Genomic DNA, 17,815 nt, shown 5'->3' with positions numbered 1-17,815 from the left:
ATGGTACATAGCAGAGATTTGAGATATTTGCTGGTCAGTGCCTCAGTTTCCTCTTTATGTATTTGCTCGCTCCCTTCTCTTGGCAGGTAGGGTGAGGCTAAATTAATGTTTATTTAAGGGTTTCTGCATCCTGAGCTGACAGGTGCCTTGTGATGGTAAAATATGAACCCAATGTAAGTGCAAAATGCTATTGTTTTACATCTGAGGGTGATGTTTCATAATGGTAATGCACTGTCAGAGCCATACGCAGAATGAATGGTGTGTCTAATCCTCCCTTGCTCCCCCAGACTCAGAAGACAGAAGCTCCCATCCCAGGGTGGAGAAATATGAGGCTCCTTGCCTTTTGCTATAAATCTGCCTTTTCATCAGCCCTGACAGGTGGCTGGACAATCTCAGTCAATTCATCAATTAAATCTACCCATTTGTAGTTGCTGGGAACCTTGTGTCCTTGGCTCCAGCAAGATCTGAAGCCCCGGAGTGCAGGAAGGCTATTGTCCTTGTGCTTGATGCTCCTGGAGGGAGCAAAGGGGGCTTGGGGAAGGGGCTGTCTCAGGAGGAGGGACAGTGGAATGGATTTCCAGCCAGGAGAGAAGGAGAGTGGGAATGTGTGTTTGGAATGGGGTTGGGGTGGAGGAAGGGGTGGGAAGGGTACCCGGCCTGAAAAACCATAGTCTGTGGTTCGACTTGTCTTCCATGGTGTTTCTGCAGTAGAGTGGCAGGTGCATCCCCCAGCTCTGAGGTGAGGCAAAGCTGGGTTCTAGTCTCAGCTCCGGCATTTGCACATCGTATCACTTTGGGGAACTTAGTGAACTTCTCAGAGTCCTAATTTCCTTATCTGTAAAATGGAAATAATAATAATAACACCCCCAAGGGAGTTATGAAGATTAAATGTAATATCCGTGTAATATAAATACAGTATCTGGAATGAACCTGGCACAGAGCCTGCCCTGTAGTTGACAATGAAGCCGATGGTGGCCCTTATTATTGCTGGAGGTATTATCATCACAGAGGGCTACATCGTACTTAGCCTTAAGAATTTACTTACCTTCTCCCATGAATCAATTCCTGAATTCCTCCCTGTCCAGGATTCTCTCGGCTTCCTAAATCCATTTGCAGGCACAATATAGAGTCTTTTTGTACCGTGATGGATTTTGGCTCCCAAATCCATGAAGCTGCCAGGGTGAGAGTGCCTGATTAATGAGGTTGTCTCAGGAAACACCCAGGGCCCCGAAGCAATGTCCCTGCTCCCAAAAGCTAAGTAGTGTCTGGAATGCCCAGAATCCAACAGACACCGCTCCCAGGAGGAGTGTGTGTGTCGTGTATGTGCACGTATGGGTGTGTGCCTGTGTGTGTTCTTGGCCAGCTGAAAATGAAAGTTGGTGGCCAGGTTGTGTCTGGGGGAAGTGAAGGTCCCCTCTTCATTACCACAGTGGTTACACTGTGGTCATACATCACAGAATGGTTAAGACAGTGACTCTAGGTCAGACTGCCCAAGTCTGCATCCCAGTGCCCTCACTTACTGGTTATGTGGTCTTAGGTAGGTTGCTTTGATCTCTCAGTGTCTTAGTTTCCTCATATGTATACTGGGATACTAATAGTATCTCTCTTAGTGTTGTTGGGAGAATTAAAAGAAGCCATATAAGTAAAGTCCCTAACAACAGTGCGTGGCACACAGAAGATGCTTAACAAATATTTGCTGAATGGATGTCAGTAAGGAAGTCTTTTAGAAAGTGAGCAGAGTCTTGAAAGTGGGACCTGCTAAGTGTATATTCTACGACAAACCTCCTGAGCCTCAGTTTGCTGCCTGGTGAAATGGCACGATTTCATGCTCCTGGGGAACACCCTTGCCATGGCAAGTTGGGTATGCTTCCAGAGCTTCTGAGGGTCCTGTGCAGAGACTTGCTCCGACCACAACTTTGTGACTGTCACAAAGGAGGCAGCATGAGGAGGAGGATGGCAAGGCCATGTGGCTCCCCTCTCCAAGAAAATGTCTTTCAGCTGCTGTGAGTGCAGTGCCCGGTGGGGACAGCAAATGCATTTGCTGCTAAGAGGACGCTCCTGACACCGCAGCAAGAAGCCCACGAATGTGTTTTCCAGCACGTCTGCTAATGGCTTCATCACCGCTTTTTATGAGACGATGTGAATTGCTCTGACCAATGAGGCTTAATGGCCTTCCTCAACGAGCTGCCTGGTATATTCTCCCCAGAGGCTCGGCTCAGAGTTAAGCCAAGAATATTAATACCGCCGGATGTGGGCCCTCCCCCATCCTATAAAGTTGTGGAAATTGAGGTCAAGTTGGGTCCCCTGCAACAGTCTTTAAACAAGCAGCGGAGTGGTTTGTTTGCTCCTTGATCTTCCTGGTGGAGAGGGAGTGGCTTCCAGCTGGAGACCTGGGACCCGGCCCTCTCTTCCTCTGAGTTGGTGTCCACTTGCTGGGAGGTGGATTTCTTAAAGGGACAGGCTCCTCAGGAGGGAGCACCCCTTGATTCCAACATTCAGGGCTGCTGGGATAAGAGCAGGAAATATCTAGGCCTGATGATGGGTTAAGAGGAACAGATGGCCAGTCCTCCCAGTCAGGTGGCCCTGCCACTGCCAGCTGTAACCATAAGAACGTTCTCCCTTGTGGATGAGGGTTGGAATGGCACCATGCCAGAAATGGAAGGGATCTTTGCAGTCTTGCCCATCCTCTTCCTCCACTTTCCAAGTGAAGGAGCCGATGATCTGAGTGGGGAAGGGAATTGCACAATCACATGGTGTCGGGGCTGGGTTTAGAAGCTGGATGTTTTGCCCCGAGTCTAAATCTTATCCACCCACTCTACTGCTGGTCCTCATTCAGTCCTCTGTGGCAATGCATTTCCCAAATCGGCCCTTAAGGTCTCCTTCCTGCAGTCTTCCATCTTCCAGGAGAGCATCCCGGCTCCTGTAGCCATTTATCTCGAGCATGGTTTTGAGACCTTTTACAACTTTCATCTGTGGAATGGTAGAAAGAACACTGAAGTCCTCTTTAGGAGCAGTGGGTTCACATTTTAGTTCTGTAACTTAGCTGTGTGATTCTGAACAAATTCCATAACTATTCTCAGCTTATAACATGGGTGATTTATAAAGGGGGTGATACTGTCTCTTCAAAGAGTTGTGGAAATGAACAGAGGTCATGAGTATAAACTTGCCTGCATATAGTAGGTTCTCAGTAACTATTTTTTTTAACTTAAGCATTTCAATGTTTCTCCCAATGTGTGGATGTCATGATCATGACTCTGGACCCTTCAACACAGAGTGAGTGGCAGCCTCTCCAGGTGGACTTGGCTTGGCATAGAGGATGAAACTTGTAACTGTTGTCATTCCTGTGCAAGGCTGGGATTTTCTTTCTTTCTTTCTCTTTCTTTCTTTCCTCTTTCTCTCTCTCTCTTTTTTTTTTTTTTTTTTTTTTGAGATAGTCTTGCTCTGTTGCCCAAGCTGGAGTGCAGTGGCAAGATCTCTGCTCACTGCAACCTCAGACTCCCAGGTTCAAGTGATTCTCCTGCCTCAGCCTCCTGAGCAGCTGGGACTACAGGTGCGCAAGCCTGGCTAATACAACAATTAGCCAGGCTTGCGAACCTGTAGTCCCAGCTGCTCAGGACCTCAGGTGATCCACCCACTTTGGCCTCCCAAAGTGCTGGGATTACAGGCTGTAAGCCTCCACGCCAGAAGACTGCGATTTTCTGTAGATGGGGAACTGTCTCTGATTCACCTTTGCCAGTGCCTGGTATGTAGTCAGTGCTCAGTAAGTGCTTGTTGAATGACTGATGCTTGAAGGTCTGGTGAATGAGCGCCTGGGCTGTCGCAAGCCTTGGTTGCTTATGTGGGTATTGTCGGAGCCCATGCTAACCAAGTCTCTCCCCTTGCCTCCTCTGCAGCCCGCCCTGAAGATGTCGGCACCAGCCTCTACTTTGTAAATGACTCCTTGCAGCAGGTGACCTTTTCCAGCTCTGTGGGGGTGGTGGTGCCCTGCCCGGCCGCAGGCTCCCCCAGCGCGGCCCTTCGATGGTACCTGGCCACGGGGGACGACATCTACGACGTGCCACACATCCGGCACGTCCATGCCAACGGGACGCTGCAGCTCTACCCCTTCTCCCCCTCCGCCTTCAATAGCTTTATCCACGACAATGACTACTTCTGCACCGCGGAGAACGCTGCCGGCAAGATCCGGAGCCCCAACATCCGCGTCAAAGCAGGTAAGGGATGAGACGCCTGCTGCCCCAGTGGGACAGGGGAGACTGTGCCGTCCTTCTGAGGATATGTGTGTGACATGCTCAGGGGGGCTTGCAAGAAGTCATTCACTTAAGAACAATTTTGTTGTTCCCTTTTGAATGTTAGTTGTACCACTTGCTGTGTGTCCATAGGCATAAGAGACACCTTTCTAAACCTCAGTTTTCTCATCTGCAAAGTGAATACAAGTACCTATCTCTATATCACTACACGTGATGGTTAAATGAGATGATGCTCATTTAAATGAGGTGCTCATGTCAGCCCCTGACTTATAGAAAGACTGCAGTGAAGTTTCCTTGAAGTCTTTCATTGAAATATAATATATAAAGGAAAGTGCAGACATTGTAAGTATGCAGCTTGATGAAATTTTACAAAGTTCAACTAACTCTCAGATGGAGAAATACAACATCAGCACCTTAGAAGCCTTCCTCAAGCTTCTTTTCATAGACTGCTCCCCTAAGAGTGACCACTATCCTGATCTCTAACAGTATAGATATAGATATTTTGCTTATGTATGAACTGTATACAAATGGAGCCTGACGGAATGTATCGTCTAGACCCTTTTGCTCACTATTCTGCTCGTGGGATTTACGCCTACTGTTGTGTGTGGTGGGAGGTCGTTTGTTCTCACAGCTGTCTGTCATGCAATGAGACCACACTTTCTCTGTCCATTGTACTGCTGAGAGAATGTCTGAGTACAACATATCTCGTGTAAAAAAGCATTTTGGTAAAATTCATCATGGAAGACTTTTAGTAGTGAAGGATTTTGGTCTTTGGAAGAGTAGATGGGGGCAAGGAAGTAGGGTTTCTCAGGTGGTCTATTTTAAGAAAAAAGTCCCATTTCTCTGGATTAGGTCAGGAGGCCAAGGGGATAGCTTAGATCAGCCATTCTTCACTAGGACACCAGGGTACATTGGTGTGTTATAATCAGTGGTAAGGTGGGTCTCAGATTCATTATAAAGCAGTGTGAAGTTTTGGGAATGGTTTTCAACTTAGAAGAGCTTTTCAACTTAGAGAGCCAGCCTGCTGCAAGGGTGCCAGGCCTAGGGCATGCCTTCTTTTCCGGGGACTGTGTTGGGACAACCGAGGAGAGTGGTTCTGGGAAAGGTGTCCCAACCAGCATGTGGTGACAGACCTGCTCTGACTTCTTGGGTTCTTTTGCCTTAGGGACACCTCTCATAAGAGCAAGGTTTAAAGTAGCTGGGAATGGGCATGTGTAGGGGCGAGGTGGGTGAGAGCTCTGCTTCATTCCATCCGTTTGTTTGGGGCTAGACCATGAGCTCTCAGAACCCGGAGATATGCTCTGAGTTTCTCCCTGGGCTCCCCATGGACTTTTTCTAGGAGCAGATCCTTCCCACTGCTCAACCCCTCATGCAACACCAAGTGCTGGGCTAGGAGCCCTGAGGCCTGGGTTTGGAGCCCAGCTCGGGCCTCCATGGCATGGAGGATTGGGGTAAGCAGAAGGAACCATGTTTCGGGTCACCTGCCCCTCATTAGGTTAGGATGCAGTTTTCACAGTAAATCTATAAACGTCTTTTTATAAATGAAGAGATTAAGACAAAGAGAGGTGAAGTCACTTGTCCAAGGGCACATAGCCAGTTAATCACAGAGTTGCAGCTATCGTGAAAAGTGACATTGTCAAAGTGCTTTCCTTGTAGTGGACCTTTCATATGTGGCTCTTATGGTGATTTCCTTTTACAAATGAGGAAACCGAGGCTCCAGAAGGTTAATCAAACCTTGTCCAGGACCACACAGCTGGCCAGTGGAGGAGGCAGGGCCCGCTTGTTAGATGCTGTTAACTATTAACCTCTGCTGACTTCCTGGGACATCACATGCAGCGAGCACCCCAGCCTGCCCTTCCCACTCCACCACCCCACTTCCCCACAGGGTTCGTTTCCCTTGTTTTCCTCTGTGCTCTCCCATATCTGGAGGCAGGGCCCTAACCAAACCCATGGAAAGGCTGGACCACAGGCCCACAGAGCCACCAGTCCCTCTCCTCTCTTCTCTTTCTTCCACCTCAACCACATCTCCCCATCGCAGCCACAACTTGGAGAAGGGGAAAGAATAAAGGCTAAGGGAGGGCTAGGGAGGGCCAGACTGACTGGAAACACAATCAATTAAGAGACTCTTGATGATGCCAGAGGGGCTGCAGGTGCACAGCCGGGGGTGGGGATGGGCTGCCAGGGCCCTAAGTGTCACCTTGGCAACCATGGCAGGGAGAGAAGGAAGGCATGCTGCCCAGGTGCCTGCTGAGGGACAAGGTTGGGAGGCAGCAGGGTGCTGGATGTTCCAGGTTTGCTTGGCAGAGAAGGGGGTTGAAGGAACAAGTGAGGCCTGGGAGAGCCCAAGCAGAGGAGGACAAGGCACAGGTCCCATTCCTAAGGCTGGGTCTGCCTGCCTGTAGGGCCAGACACGTACAGTGGCTGCAGATGGCAGTGCCCCAGAAGCCAGCTGAAGCAGGAGGTGGGCGCTGTGGGGGAAAGGGTGGTTCTGAAAGGGGGGGCAAGGCTGGGGGTCAGGGAGGCTGCAGCCAGGGTCAGATGCGGGGAGAAAGCAGCCAGGATGCTCTGTTTTGGAGGAGATTGGAGACTGTGTCCATGTCTCTGGGGTTCTGTGTGCTCAGAGACAATCACAGTTCCAAACATTCTCTCCCTTTGTCTTTGTAAGCTCAGGATCTAAACTACATTTCCCAGGCTGCCGTTCACGTTGAAGGAGCCCAAAACTCAGTTGTTAGAGCATGTGTCACTGGTTTTGTTTAGGCACATTATGGTCACTGTGTCCAAAATAATCTCCACCCTGGGTCCAGGAAAAATGCAGGAAATCCGCTTTGGTTTTCTTAGGGGAATTCTAGCATATTTCCTTATTACCTGCACATCCCCTTGGTGAATATAACATTGAAAGGCTTAAATGCTGCCTTCAAGGCTCTTACAATCTAATACAATTTGCTAATTCCGAAATGGGGAAGTTTGGAATTTGGATGGATGGTCTTACAGAGACAGAGGCCAGATACTTGTGAGGGAGAAGAGGCTGCCCAGTAGGATAGGGAGGAGGTTGATGGAGAAGGAGTTGTGCAGACAAGAACAAGATTATGGCAGGAGCTTCTGGGCTGGCTAAGTGGGAGGAGGGAAGGAAGAAGTGAGGAAGGTGAGGCTGAAGGAGCGGAGGGAGTTGAACTGACTCCCCGTTCCTTTCAGGGGACTCCCACCACATCCTTGTGACACTCTCCTCTTCCCCACTGCCAATCTCTCTGCAGTTTTCAGGGAACCCTACACCGTCCGGGTGGAGGATCAAAGGTCAATGCGTGGCAACGTGGCTGTCTTCAAGTGCCTCATCCCTTCTTCAGTGCAGGAATACGTTAGCGTTGTGTCTTGGGAGAAAGACACAGTCTCCATCATCCCAGGTAAGAAGCGTCCCAGGGCTGTGGCAGACAGGGGTGCTGCCTCTGTGGGGAGCAGGGAAAGTGGAGGTGCCTAAGTTGGTTGTTGAGCTCAACAAGATCTTGAGATTGGCTCTGGGGAGCGATTTGTTATTGTTCTGATGATGCTTCAGCAAAAAAATGTCTTTGGTCTTGGTCTGGCACGTCTCTGCCTGGGGTGTTGAAGACCCACACGCTGGTGGCCTTGGCTGAGTGTGTGAGGGTCCCATCAGACACCGGGTGCAGTGGAGGCCCCATCCTTCCTGACCGCTGGGGTTTTGCTTGGCCCGGCCCTGAGGAATGGGAGGCAAGGCTGGAAGCACCTTACCTGTGAAAGGTGGTGAGGGGAGGAGGGATGAGAGGTGGGTTTATGGTCTGCGTTCCTGCGTCGTGTGACTAAAACAGTGAGCGCTGCATCCTTGGAGACCCGACTTCAGGAAGTATGTGTATGGGGACTTTTTCCTTCTTGCATGAGTTGGCTAAAGACTCCATTGGAATTCTAGCTGGCCTCACTTTGAGGCTGATGTTGGGAGGTGCAGTTCATACCATGTTGCAGGTTCATCTCATTACAGCTGCTGTGATTGCAGATCCCTGATTATTGGTTCCTTTTACCTCTGTGGGGTTGTGTCTCCCACAGGAAAGTAGGTCTGGAAGCCCCAAGAGAGGACCTCAACTCCTTAAAATACCTCTAGGCCTCCATTTACAAAACAGTGGGATTTTTCCACCACCCAATTCTTCATCTCCACACATTGCAGGGGTTCTGCTGCTTTTCTTCCTCTCTTTACCAAGGATTTTTGGTTTCCATGCTGCAAATTGGAGGAACTTGACCAGGTGATCTCTGAGTGCCCTTTCAGCAGTAAGGTTCCATAACTGATTGTATGAAATGATTCTTGTTCCTCAAGGTTGACAGTTTAGTTGGGGAAGATAAGACTTCTATTCATGGAACCTTTAAAGCAGGGGTTTTTAAGCCTGCTCTCATTTAAATCCCCAAGGAGCTCCTTTAGAAACACCAATGCTTAGCCCCAAATCAACTGAGTCAGATTGTCCCAGGAGTAGAGCCTGGGCATCAGCTTTTTCAATGCTCGCTAGGTGGTTCTGATATGTACCTAGGACGAGAACCATGCTTTGGCGTGTTGACAGCTGATGCAGCAGGAGACTTTCTTTGAGACATTAATTTGCCTTTTACTCTCAGTACTTTTTGCTTCTCTCAGTTCCAAGCAGATGGCCAGGCCATTATTTCCCCTGACTTCAGAGCTTGTAGCAGGATGGGAATTTGAAGCTCCTGGAAGACAGCTGCTCCTCCTGTCTTTTGTAAAACCATAGGCTAATAGCAAAGGTTAGGATGGGTGTTTTGTCTGGGGAGGAGAGCCTCTGAGGGCAAAGAACAAAGAGGAGATGACAGGAGGCCGGGGATGGGGATAGTGCTGAAGGCTGCTCCATGGATGCAGCCAGAAGAAGCGGTTGGACCCCACAGGGGTGGCTGTGTGGGGCCCTGCAGGGTCTGGGGGACTCAGGCCAGGGTTCTTGTTCAAATGAGTCACGAGGTGCACAGCCCAAGAGGTGCAGCAATTATTCAGGCAGGGACCATGGGCTGGTGAGGACCAGAGGGACCCTGGACCTTGGCATACCCTGGGAGAAGCCCCAGTAATGAAGGGGACAATCTCCTGCCTATCTAGCAGAGTCAGATTTAAGGTGACTTAATGAACATAAAGAAATGTGGTATTTCTTATATACTTGAGTTTATGGACTAAGCATTACATCCATTAAGTAATAATTATTGCATTAAAATTTGGGGGATGCTTACTATATCCCAGGCACTGGGTTCAGAAACTTCCATACAGGGTCTCATTTTATCATCATAAGGTCCACAAATGTGTTTCCTCTTCTCCACTTTACTGAAGAGGAAACTGAGGCTCAAAGAAGTAAAGTACCTTCTGGATCACATTAAGCAGAAGGTGGGGCTGGAACCAGAGTCTGTTTTTTTCAACCTGTGTGCTTAACTCCACACAGAAGTGCCTCCCCCACCATATAAATATATCCAATAAAGCATTACTCTGGCTACAGTGGGGGCTTTAAATGTGTGCTGTAGGCAATGAGGGCTTTGGCGTTAGGAAGGAAGACAAGTCGATGTAGGGGAAGCTTCATGGAAACAAGTGCAGTGTGGTGATTAAGAGCCTAGAATCTAGGACCAGACTATCTGGGTTTAAGACTCGATCGGTTGCTTACTACCTGGGTGAGTCATTTACCCCTTCAGTTTCCCCACCTGTAAAATGGGCTCATAGGGTTCAAGTAAGAATTGAATGAATCAATATGTGAACAATGTCTAGAACACTGCCTGACACTTGCTGACGACAAGTTATAGCGATTATTAGGTGGAAGAGAGCATTTGCGCTTGCTGTTGGCTGCGGTGGTGTGTGTTTCTGGTGTGGAATGGAGTCTGCAGTTCCCATGGGCCAGAACTGGATTGTTCTCATCCACACATCCCCACTTTCTGCACTCAGGGTAAATAAAAGCTCACTAAATGATCAGTGAGTAGATGAATGGATGGCTGGAAGAATTCTAGAGGAATCTGGGGAACGGCAAGGACAGAGGCAAGGAATAAGGACTTTAGGCTGGGCGTGGGTCGGGGAGAAGACCAGATCCGACAGGAGAGAAGGAAGGCTAACTGGTTTCTGCGCTTAGGAGCTGGAGGCAGGGAGCTTCCCCCAGGCGGCCCTTGTAGCTGGTGCTTCAGGGCTGTCTTTGATGTCAAGACTGGGCTGGTGGCCCCAAAGGGCATAATTATCAGGGAAGTGGCCTTGATGCTAATCTGCGGGGCTGTGTTAAACTTTGGTTCTGCAGAACCCCTTTCTTTAGTTTGGCATTAGAGAATTTTCCTCTCCTGCCCAGCCCTTCAGCCCCATCTATAATCATTCTAGATCATTCTACAGCTACATGTTAGACCCAGGGCCAGTCTTCCCCAAGCACAGGAATCCAACTAACACGATCATGGAGGACTCCACGAGAGCCAGAGAGAGTGGAGTTTTGTCTCGTCCAGGCTCTGGAGGTGAGGGGACAAGAACTTGGGCCCACATGCCATTTGCTTTAATTTTGGCATATGCAAATAGTTTGATTTTTTACAAAAATAGGATTTTTTTTCTGCTAACCATATTCACCCTATGCTTAGTGTGTGTGCTCTGTGTGTGTGTGTGTGTGTGTGTGTGTGTGTGTGTGTATTTTGAGGTGGGGAAGCTGGATGGGAGCTTCTCACGGTAGGGGAAGATTACATGGAAAGTTGCCCTGAAGGTTAATGGAGGATGGAGGAGCCGGGGATACTTCCCTCTGGCACTTTAGAATCAGCTTCCAGAACCAGAAGAGCTGTGTTGTCTTTGATCTCTGGATCTGCAGGGATAGGCTTAGCTTCTCCACAAACCACCAGGCCAGCAAGAGCTGAACACAGAAGGAGAAGCAGGGAGACTGGTGTGAGCCAATCTGAGCCCCAGGAGGCATCCCCCTGGGGATGCAGGTGCCCCCCGGGAGGAGGGGCCTCTCATGTGAGTGCAGCCCCTGTGGATGGGAGCTGGCTTTCCCACACCTCTTTCTGAGGGAGCCTGGGAAGAATTGAAGGCTTGGGACCTAAATGAGCTCATGAGTCGGGTGTTTGCTCACAGGTTAGCCTTCCTGGCTATCTCTGGCTATCCTGGAGTGGGCGATGGACGCTTTCACTGGCTTTTTGGCTGTGCTTTGCCCAGGGCAGGGAGAGGCTGGAGAGACAGACCAAAGTGCTGCCTTTCCCCAAAGCTGCCTACCATACCCGCCTCCACTCCCTCGAGCTGGTCATCTTTCCATCCCGCTATTTAAAGATGTGTGTGTAAACCACAGTCTCTCACCTTGTATCTGGCAGACTCCCACCCTTGACTTCTCTCCCCAGGGATTCGGTCCTTGTGTGAACTGGCTCTCCAAGGCTGGCAGGGTGGGGGTAAGAAGGCCAAGGGCTGTGCACAAACATAAATTAAAATTAAGGCCTCCAGTGAAGCTGACATGTGGTTTAATTTCCCATCTGCATGATCACCATTACAATGCATGTTATTGGATATAAAGATAAATCCAGCCCTGTTCCTAATAGCTTTTAATTTCCACCAGACCTGATTATATCAATGCAGGCCCCTTGTGGGAGTTTCCCAGCATGCTCTTCCCCAGCATCCTGACTGGCTGTCTCGGCCCCAGCGGGGAGTTTGGGACACTGCTCAGATGCGGGCCAGATGTGTCTGCTGCTGCTCGGGAAGACAAGCCTGCATCAGCCCCCTTGTCCATGCAAATGGGGATACTGGGTTGTCACCGTGCCTTGGCCAGGCTGCAAGTACGCTGGAGACACTGTGTGTTGAGGGTAGGGAGAGACAGGGGCAAGGAGCCATCTGGCCATAGGGGTCCTGTGACATGAGGAAAGGTCCCCTAGTGTTGTGTAAGGATTCCTATCAGGCAGTGCTTCTTCCCTGCAGCCCATCTTTGGCTAAGAGAGCAAAGTGAACCACCAGCATCCCTAGAGTAATAGACTCCAGAGATCCAGGGTACCAAGTGGGCTTTCATAGCTCTTATTAGATTCAGTGATCTCTTCTGCCTGGGGTACGGTGGCCCCCTCCTCTCTCTGTTGACACCCTGCCCCGCTTTTGTCCCTTACGCTTTGTTCACATGCCCTCTTCCACGAGGCCAGACACAGGCCTGCCGGGCAGACATTACTACCCCAGTCTCATTCCTGGAGCTCTGCCTTCATTCTGTCTTGCCTCATAGGCCGTTATTTCTGTCTGTCTGCTGCAGGAGGGTGTACAACTGTATCTCTTTCATCATTTTATCCCCAGAACCAGCATAGGACTGTCACAGAGGGATAATAATAATAAGTTAATGATAATACTGTCATAGACGGAGACTTCTTTGGGGTTAGGCATTTTACATATATTATTGCTAATCCTCACAATAACCCTTTAAGAGAGATAATGTTTTTATGGTTTTTTTTTCCCTAATTTTATAAATGAAGATATTGAGGCCCAGGGAAGTTAAGCATGTTACCCAAGGCCACACAGCTAATAAGAGATGTGGCCCAGATGTGGGTGGGTCTTCTGGGTTCCTCTACTTCCTTCTGCCTCTCGGGAGCAGGCAAGGATCACTGGGAATCGGGTGTCCTTAGGTTTCCACATAGGAAGAGGACCTATCCCTGTCTCCTGAACTTTCCTGAGAACAGAAACCTGTCACCAACCCTTGTGCTGACCTCTGGCTGTGTGTGCAGTGATCGGAGGCTTGGGCTTCTCTGAAGGGCAACAGATCTCCAGCTTAAAGACCAGTGAACGAAACAGCCATCCTAACAAGAATGCTTTGTTGGGTGCTGGCTCTGTTTTTGGCTCTGTAGGAGACACAAAGCCTGTCCTAAACTGGGAATTTAGGATTCAGCTCATGTTGTCGGCTCTGATGGACAGGGATGGATAATCTCAACACAATAAACAAATGCGATCTTGGTTCGGCTTTGGAATGCAGATTCAATTTATTAATTACATTTCACTCAGGCCGACACGAAGGTCACTTCTTTGGCTCCCATGAATCTACACCAGCTTGAATGGGAGGTGAGCACAGAGTGAAGAGGTGGTGCTGGAAACCGGTTTGGACCACATGTGGGCTGTGAGCATGTGGACTCACCGACTGTGAGAGCTGGAAATCGCCCTGGAGACCGTGTCATTCAGCCTTTGCATTTATGGATAAAGAAACCCAGGCCTAGACCAATGCTCTCTCCTGCCATCTTCTCTCCTCTCTGCTGCTCACTCTCAGGGCACATGATTTTGACTACTCATGGGGCACCTTTGTATTTCACTACAGGTACCAGATATTTTTCTTCCTTTGTCTGTCTGAAGCCTACGCATCTTTCAAAGTCTGGTTCAAATACTACTTTTTCCATGATGTCTTTCCTCGATTTCTGCTAAGAATGGATTTAAAAGTCACTCAGATTAACCCACTCTAAGGGGCTCCTTTTCTGAACTCCCTCCGAACTGTATCGGTTCCTTGCTCAAGACACTAATCATATTTTGTCCTGTAATTTTTTTAAAAAAGTCTGATAACACAGACTTTTTATGATATTACAGGAATGTATAATTATCAGGAACAGGATTCATATTTAATTCAGACTTCTCTTCTCTCCAGTGATTAATGGTGATGACAGAATGACAGTCTCTCCCCTACTGAACCATCCTGTAGAATGGAGGACACCGGGAGACCTGCCTTGCCTAAGGTCATGTGGCAAATCAATGGCATTACCAGGATCTAAGCCTGGTGGTCCTTCACCTCCATAACGCCAAGTTGCTTCTGTGGGTTCGTCTTGTGATTCTCTGCTGTTCAGATGTAGAATTGGGGACCTAAGCTCTCAACTCCTTATGAAACTGGAGAAAAGTGGCTGGGATTGTCACCCTGTGCTAATGGAAAATAGACGACAGATCTGAGGCAATTCAACAAAAGGGGCCTGGACCCCTGCTGGGTGCCAGGCACAGTGCCAAGTCTTGCAGAGGAGTCCAGGTTGACCATGATTTGTTCCTTTCCTGGCTTCTGTCTTGGGACTATAGTGTCTTCCCACAAAGAGGAGGATACCACAGGAGCCAGGATTCCTTCTGTTGATGGCTGCATAGTAAGGCATGCTGAAGGAGACGGGGCCTCAAGTCAGGCCCTGGAGTCTGTGCTGAGAAAGCACTTTGGGTGGAGGTGACAGTGTAGCCACAGGCAGTGGGCAGTGAGAGGGTGAGATGATCTGGGAATGTGGCTGGTGGGTAAGAAGTGGAGAGAAACCTGAGATGTCACTGAGCCATTTAACTCATGAAGGTACTGCCTGGTTCTAGGGAAAAAGAAGAAGGGACAACATGAAATAATGACTAATATTTATTGAGCACTTACTAAGTTGCCAAGCTCTGTTCTAAGCATTTGACCTATTTAGCATGTTTCACCTTCTCAACAATCTGAAGACAAGGGGAGTTTTATTCCCTCATTTTGCAGATGGGCAAGCTGAGGCACAAAGATGCTAAGTAAATTGCTTAAAGTTGGTAAGTGGTGGAGCCACAACTTAAATTTATGCATTCAGACTCCATCATCTGTGCTCCTAAGTGCTGTGCTATATTATCTGTATGAATTAACATACAGTATCCCTTTCTCTCTTTTTCTCTCTCTCTCTGCCTCTCTCTCTGCCTTTCTGTCTCTCTGTCTCTCTGTCTCTCTCTCTCTCTCTCTCTCTCTCTCTCTCTCTCTCTCTCTATATATATATATATATATATATATATATATATATAGGCACACACCACCATGTCTGGCTAATTTTTGTATTTTTAGTAGAGATAGGGTTTTAAAACTCCTGCAAATCAAAAAGAAAAAGACAACCCAACAGAAAGTTGGGTAACAGTTATGAGCAGACAGTTCACAGAAGATGTAGTGAGACGTGGTAGAAAGAAGGCAGCCTGTGGAGTCTGCTAATCTTAATTGGTGACCTCAAGCAAATTATTTTCAAAGTCTCAGTTTATGCATCCATAAAATGGGAACGATGAAACTTGTTGCACATAGAATCCCTGAAATGAAAATTGGGGCTCTGAGGAGACTCAGATTCCTAGATGGGAAAGGAGTCACCTAAATGCATCAGAGAAATTGCCCATCTAGCTTTATGCGGTTGTCCAACCTTAAACCTCATCTGCCTTGCCCTGTCTTCTCCTTCACCTGGCATCATCTCTCGCCACTCCCACCTGTGCTACACTTTCTGGGTGCTTGTCTAGAGGAGGTAAGCTAGGGGCTGCAGCCACTCGAAGGGGTGGTGGTCCTGGAGTCACAGATGGAGAGTGAATCCACCTAAAGATGATCTTGAGAAAGCTACGAAGGACTGGGCAAGAGGGATCCCACCATCATGTTTTTATCTCAAAGCTTCCTTGATAATAACTGAGTAGAAGGAGAGAAACAAAGTGCCTAGGATGTCATATTAATCTCTGTATCCACTAGCACCTTGCAGGGTACCTGGTAGATATTTTCTGTTGCGAGAAGGAACGCAGGTGCATTTGGGTACCAACATAGTAAAGATCGACTCCACAAACTGCTGTGGTCTAACTTGCTCCAAGTGCTCAAGCCCTGGTTCAGTAATAACTATTGTCTCTCAATCAACACAGTTCATAGAGTGCTTTCAGATGATGTCACTGGCTTCTCAGAATAGTCCTCGTTACCTCGCCCCTTTTACAGGTGAGGACCCAGATGCAATGTGGCTTAGTGACTTGAGCAGGCAGAAGAGGAGTGAGGGGAGGCAATAGACATGTGTTAGTCCATAGGTGTGTGTAGGGCCCCGCAGCAGGCTCCTGCATGTCATCTCATTTAATGATGCTTGGAACCCTCGGAGGGAAACAGCTACTCCCATTCTTAGGTGTAAAGAAAATGAGATTCAGCGAGGCCGAGCGATTTGCTCCATGTCACACAGCTTCCAAGTGGCAAGGCCTGGGCATGGACCAGAGCTTCTGTCTCCAAAGTCCAAGCTTCTTCTTTGTAACAGCTACTCCAAGCAGACAGCTGTCCTAGGATCTCCCAGCAATCACCGTTTCCCTCATCAAGGCAGTCATAGAGCAGAAAAGGCAGCTGACCCTTAATTTTGCTGTTGTTTATTTATTGTTTGCTTTGGTGAGAAAGGGAGCCTCAGACTCAGACATCTTGTATTCTTCCTTGAAGTGTGGAGAAAATCCTACCTTCCAAAGCTATTAAGCACACAACTTTTCAGGTTAGTGATTATAAGAGAGCACTCGGAGACAACCACAGGGTTCTCTCCCGAAACTGAAACGATAATCATAGTGGCAAGAATGGTTGGTAGGAAAATAAGTGATCAGTTATTGAGCTCGTCTATGATAAGTGCTGTTCCCCATCATTTTATTTCATCTTCACAGGTGCCCTATGTGGTCGGTGTTACTATTATTCCCATTTTTAGGTGTGGTTGAGGCACAGAGAGGTCAGCCTTCCCAAGGCCATAGCCTGAGGAAATGACGAGGCAGGATCTGAGCCCAGGGCAGTTAGATTTGAGCTCTTGAAGATGGCTTGGGCCACTTCTCCATCCGTGCCTTGCAGCCGGCATCACCTTCAGTTTGTACGGTGCTCTCTGGTTTATAAAGCCCATTCACCGACATCATCTTATAGAATCCTCTCAAACACATCTCTGGGAGACACAGGTTTAACAGACTCATTTAAAGACAAGGAAATCAAGGCTTGGGGAGATGGAAGGACCTGCCCAAGGTCACACAGCCGAAGAAGGATACGCTGGAACTCTGCTTTTGATGCCTATACCCCAGGAGCTCTCAAAGCCCCCGCTCCCGGAGAGCATGCCCGCAGCCCCCTAGAACTCCTTCCAGTATCCCAGCAGGCGGGCTGCTCTGCGCTTGCACGCCAGTTGGTTGGTTCCAGAACCATCAGCCGCACTCCTCAGTCAAGCAGAAATGTCTCGTGTTCACAGGTGCCTCTGGCGGCGTGTGCATGTGTCATGTTTTGCTTTTCCATTTAGTTCATGGCAGGCGCTGCATTTCCAGAGCACCCCCTGGGTGAATTTCAGCAGATTTAAGACAATTGCAGGCAAACGCTCTGCCCCGGGATCACACCATGGCGGTGGACATAGAGCAAGCAGCATTGTTTGGTTAAGTTGGCACCACTGAAAGTTACCCTGAAATCAGAGCAGAATTCTTTATAGAAGGTTATCCTACACATAAATCATCGTTAGACTGCCTCATTTTTGTTTAATGCCTACCTAACTGTGCTGTAGTCTAAAAATGTGTGTTTAGTGAAGTCAAGGGTTGCAGGGAAATTATAGGGTTTTCAAAAACCCATTTGCTTTGCTGGTGTTCACATCAGAATCAATCTTGCCTTTAGTTCTCAATCTCATTGCAAACATGCAGTATTGCTCGCCGAATTCTGGCATTTAATGTAGGGTAGCATTTATTCAGAAGAAGCCAACGGTGCTTACAGAATGGTAGAGCTATGTATAGATGGCACTTCCTGCCAAGCCTGTGATTTTGAACTCTGTTGTGTATCAGTGAGAGCCAGAGCTGGTGGAGATGGTGCTGTGGTTGTGAGCGGGGGCCTGTGCTGGGTAGCAGTGGGAGGGGTGGTCTGCGTCTGCAACGTCTGAAGCCTCACTGCCTACGA

The 17,815-nt window shown here is 48.5% G+C and overlaps 1 protein-coding gene across 3 annotated transcripts in view; it reads left to right on the top strand.

The window, feature by feature from the left end:
• DSCAML1 (DS cell adhesion molecule like 1) overlaps positions 1-17,815 on the top strand; it is a 373,161-nt gene that overhangs the window by 12,859 nt on the left and 342,487 nt on the right. For all 3 annotated transcript variants that reach the window (XR_010342409.1, XM_021671177.2, XM_064375453.1), the window contains exons 2-3: positions 3,894-4,211; positions 7,499-7,645. Coding sequence is in view for 2 of the 3 variants with exons in the window: in XM_021671177.2 (XP_021526852.2) it covers positions 3,894-4,211; positions 7,499-7,645 (465 nt within the window). In the remaining variant the exon portion in view is untranslated. The remainder of the gene's footprint in view (positions 1-3,893; positions 4,212-7,498; positions 7,646-17,815) is intronic.

The sequence above is a fragment of the Aotus nancymaae genome, unplaced genomic scaffold (assembly GCF_030222135.1).
Source record: "Aotus nancymaae isolate 86718 unplaced genomic scaffold, 86718_ANA_hifiasm-v0.15.2.pri h1tg000012l, whole genome shotgun sequence".
NCBI classification, from domain to species: Eukaryota; Metazoa; Chordata; class Mammalia; order Primates; family Aotidae; genus Aotus; species Aotus nancymaae.
Note: the sequence above shows the minus strand (reverse complement) of the source record. Positions and strands in the feature narration are given on the sequence as shown.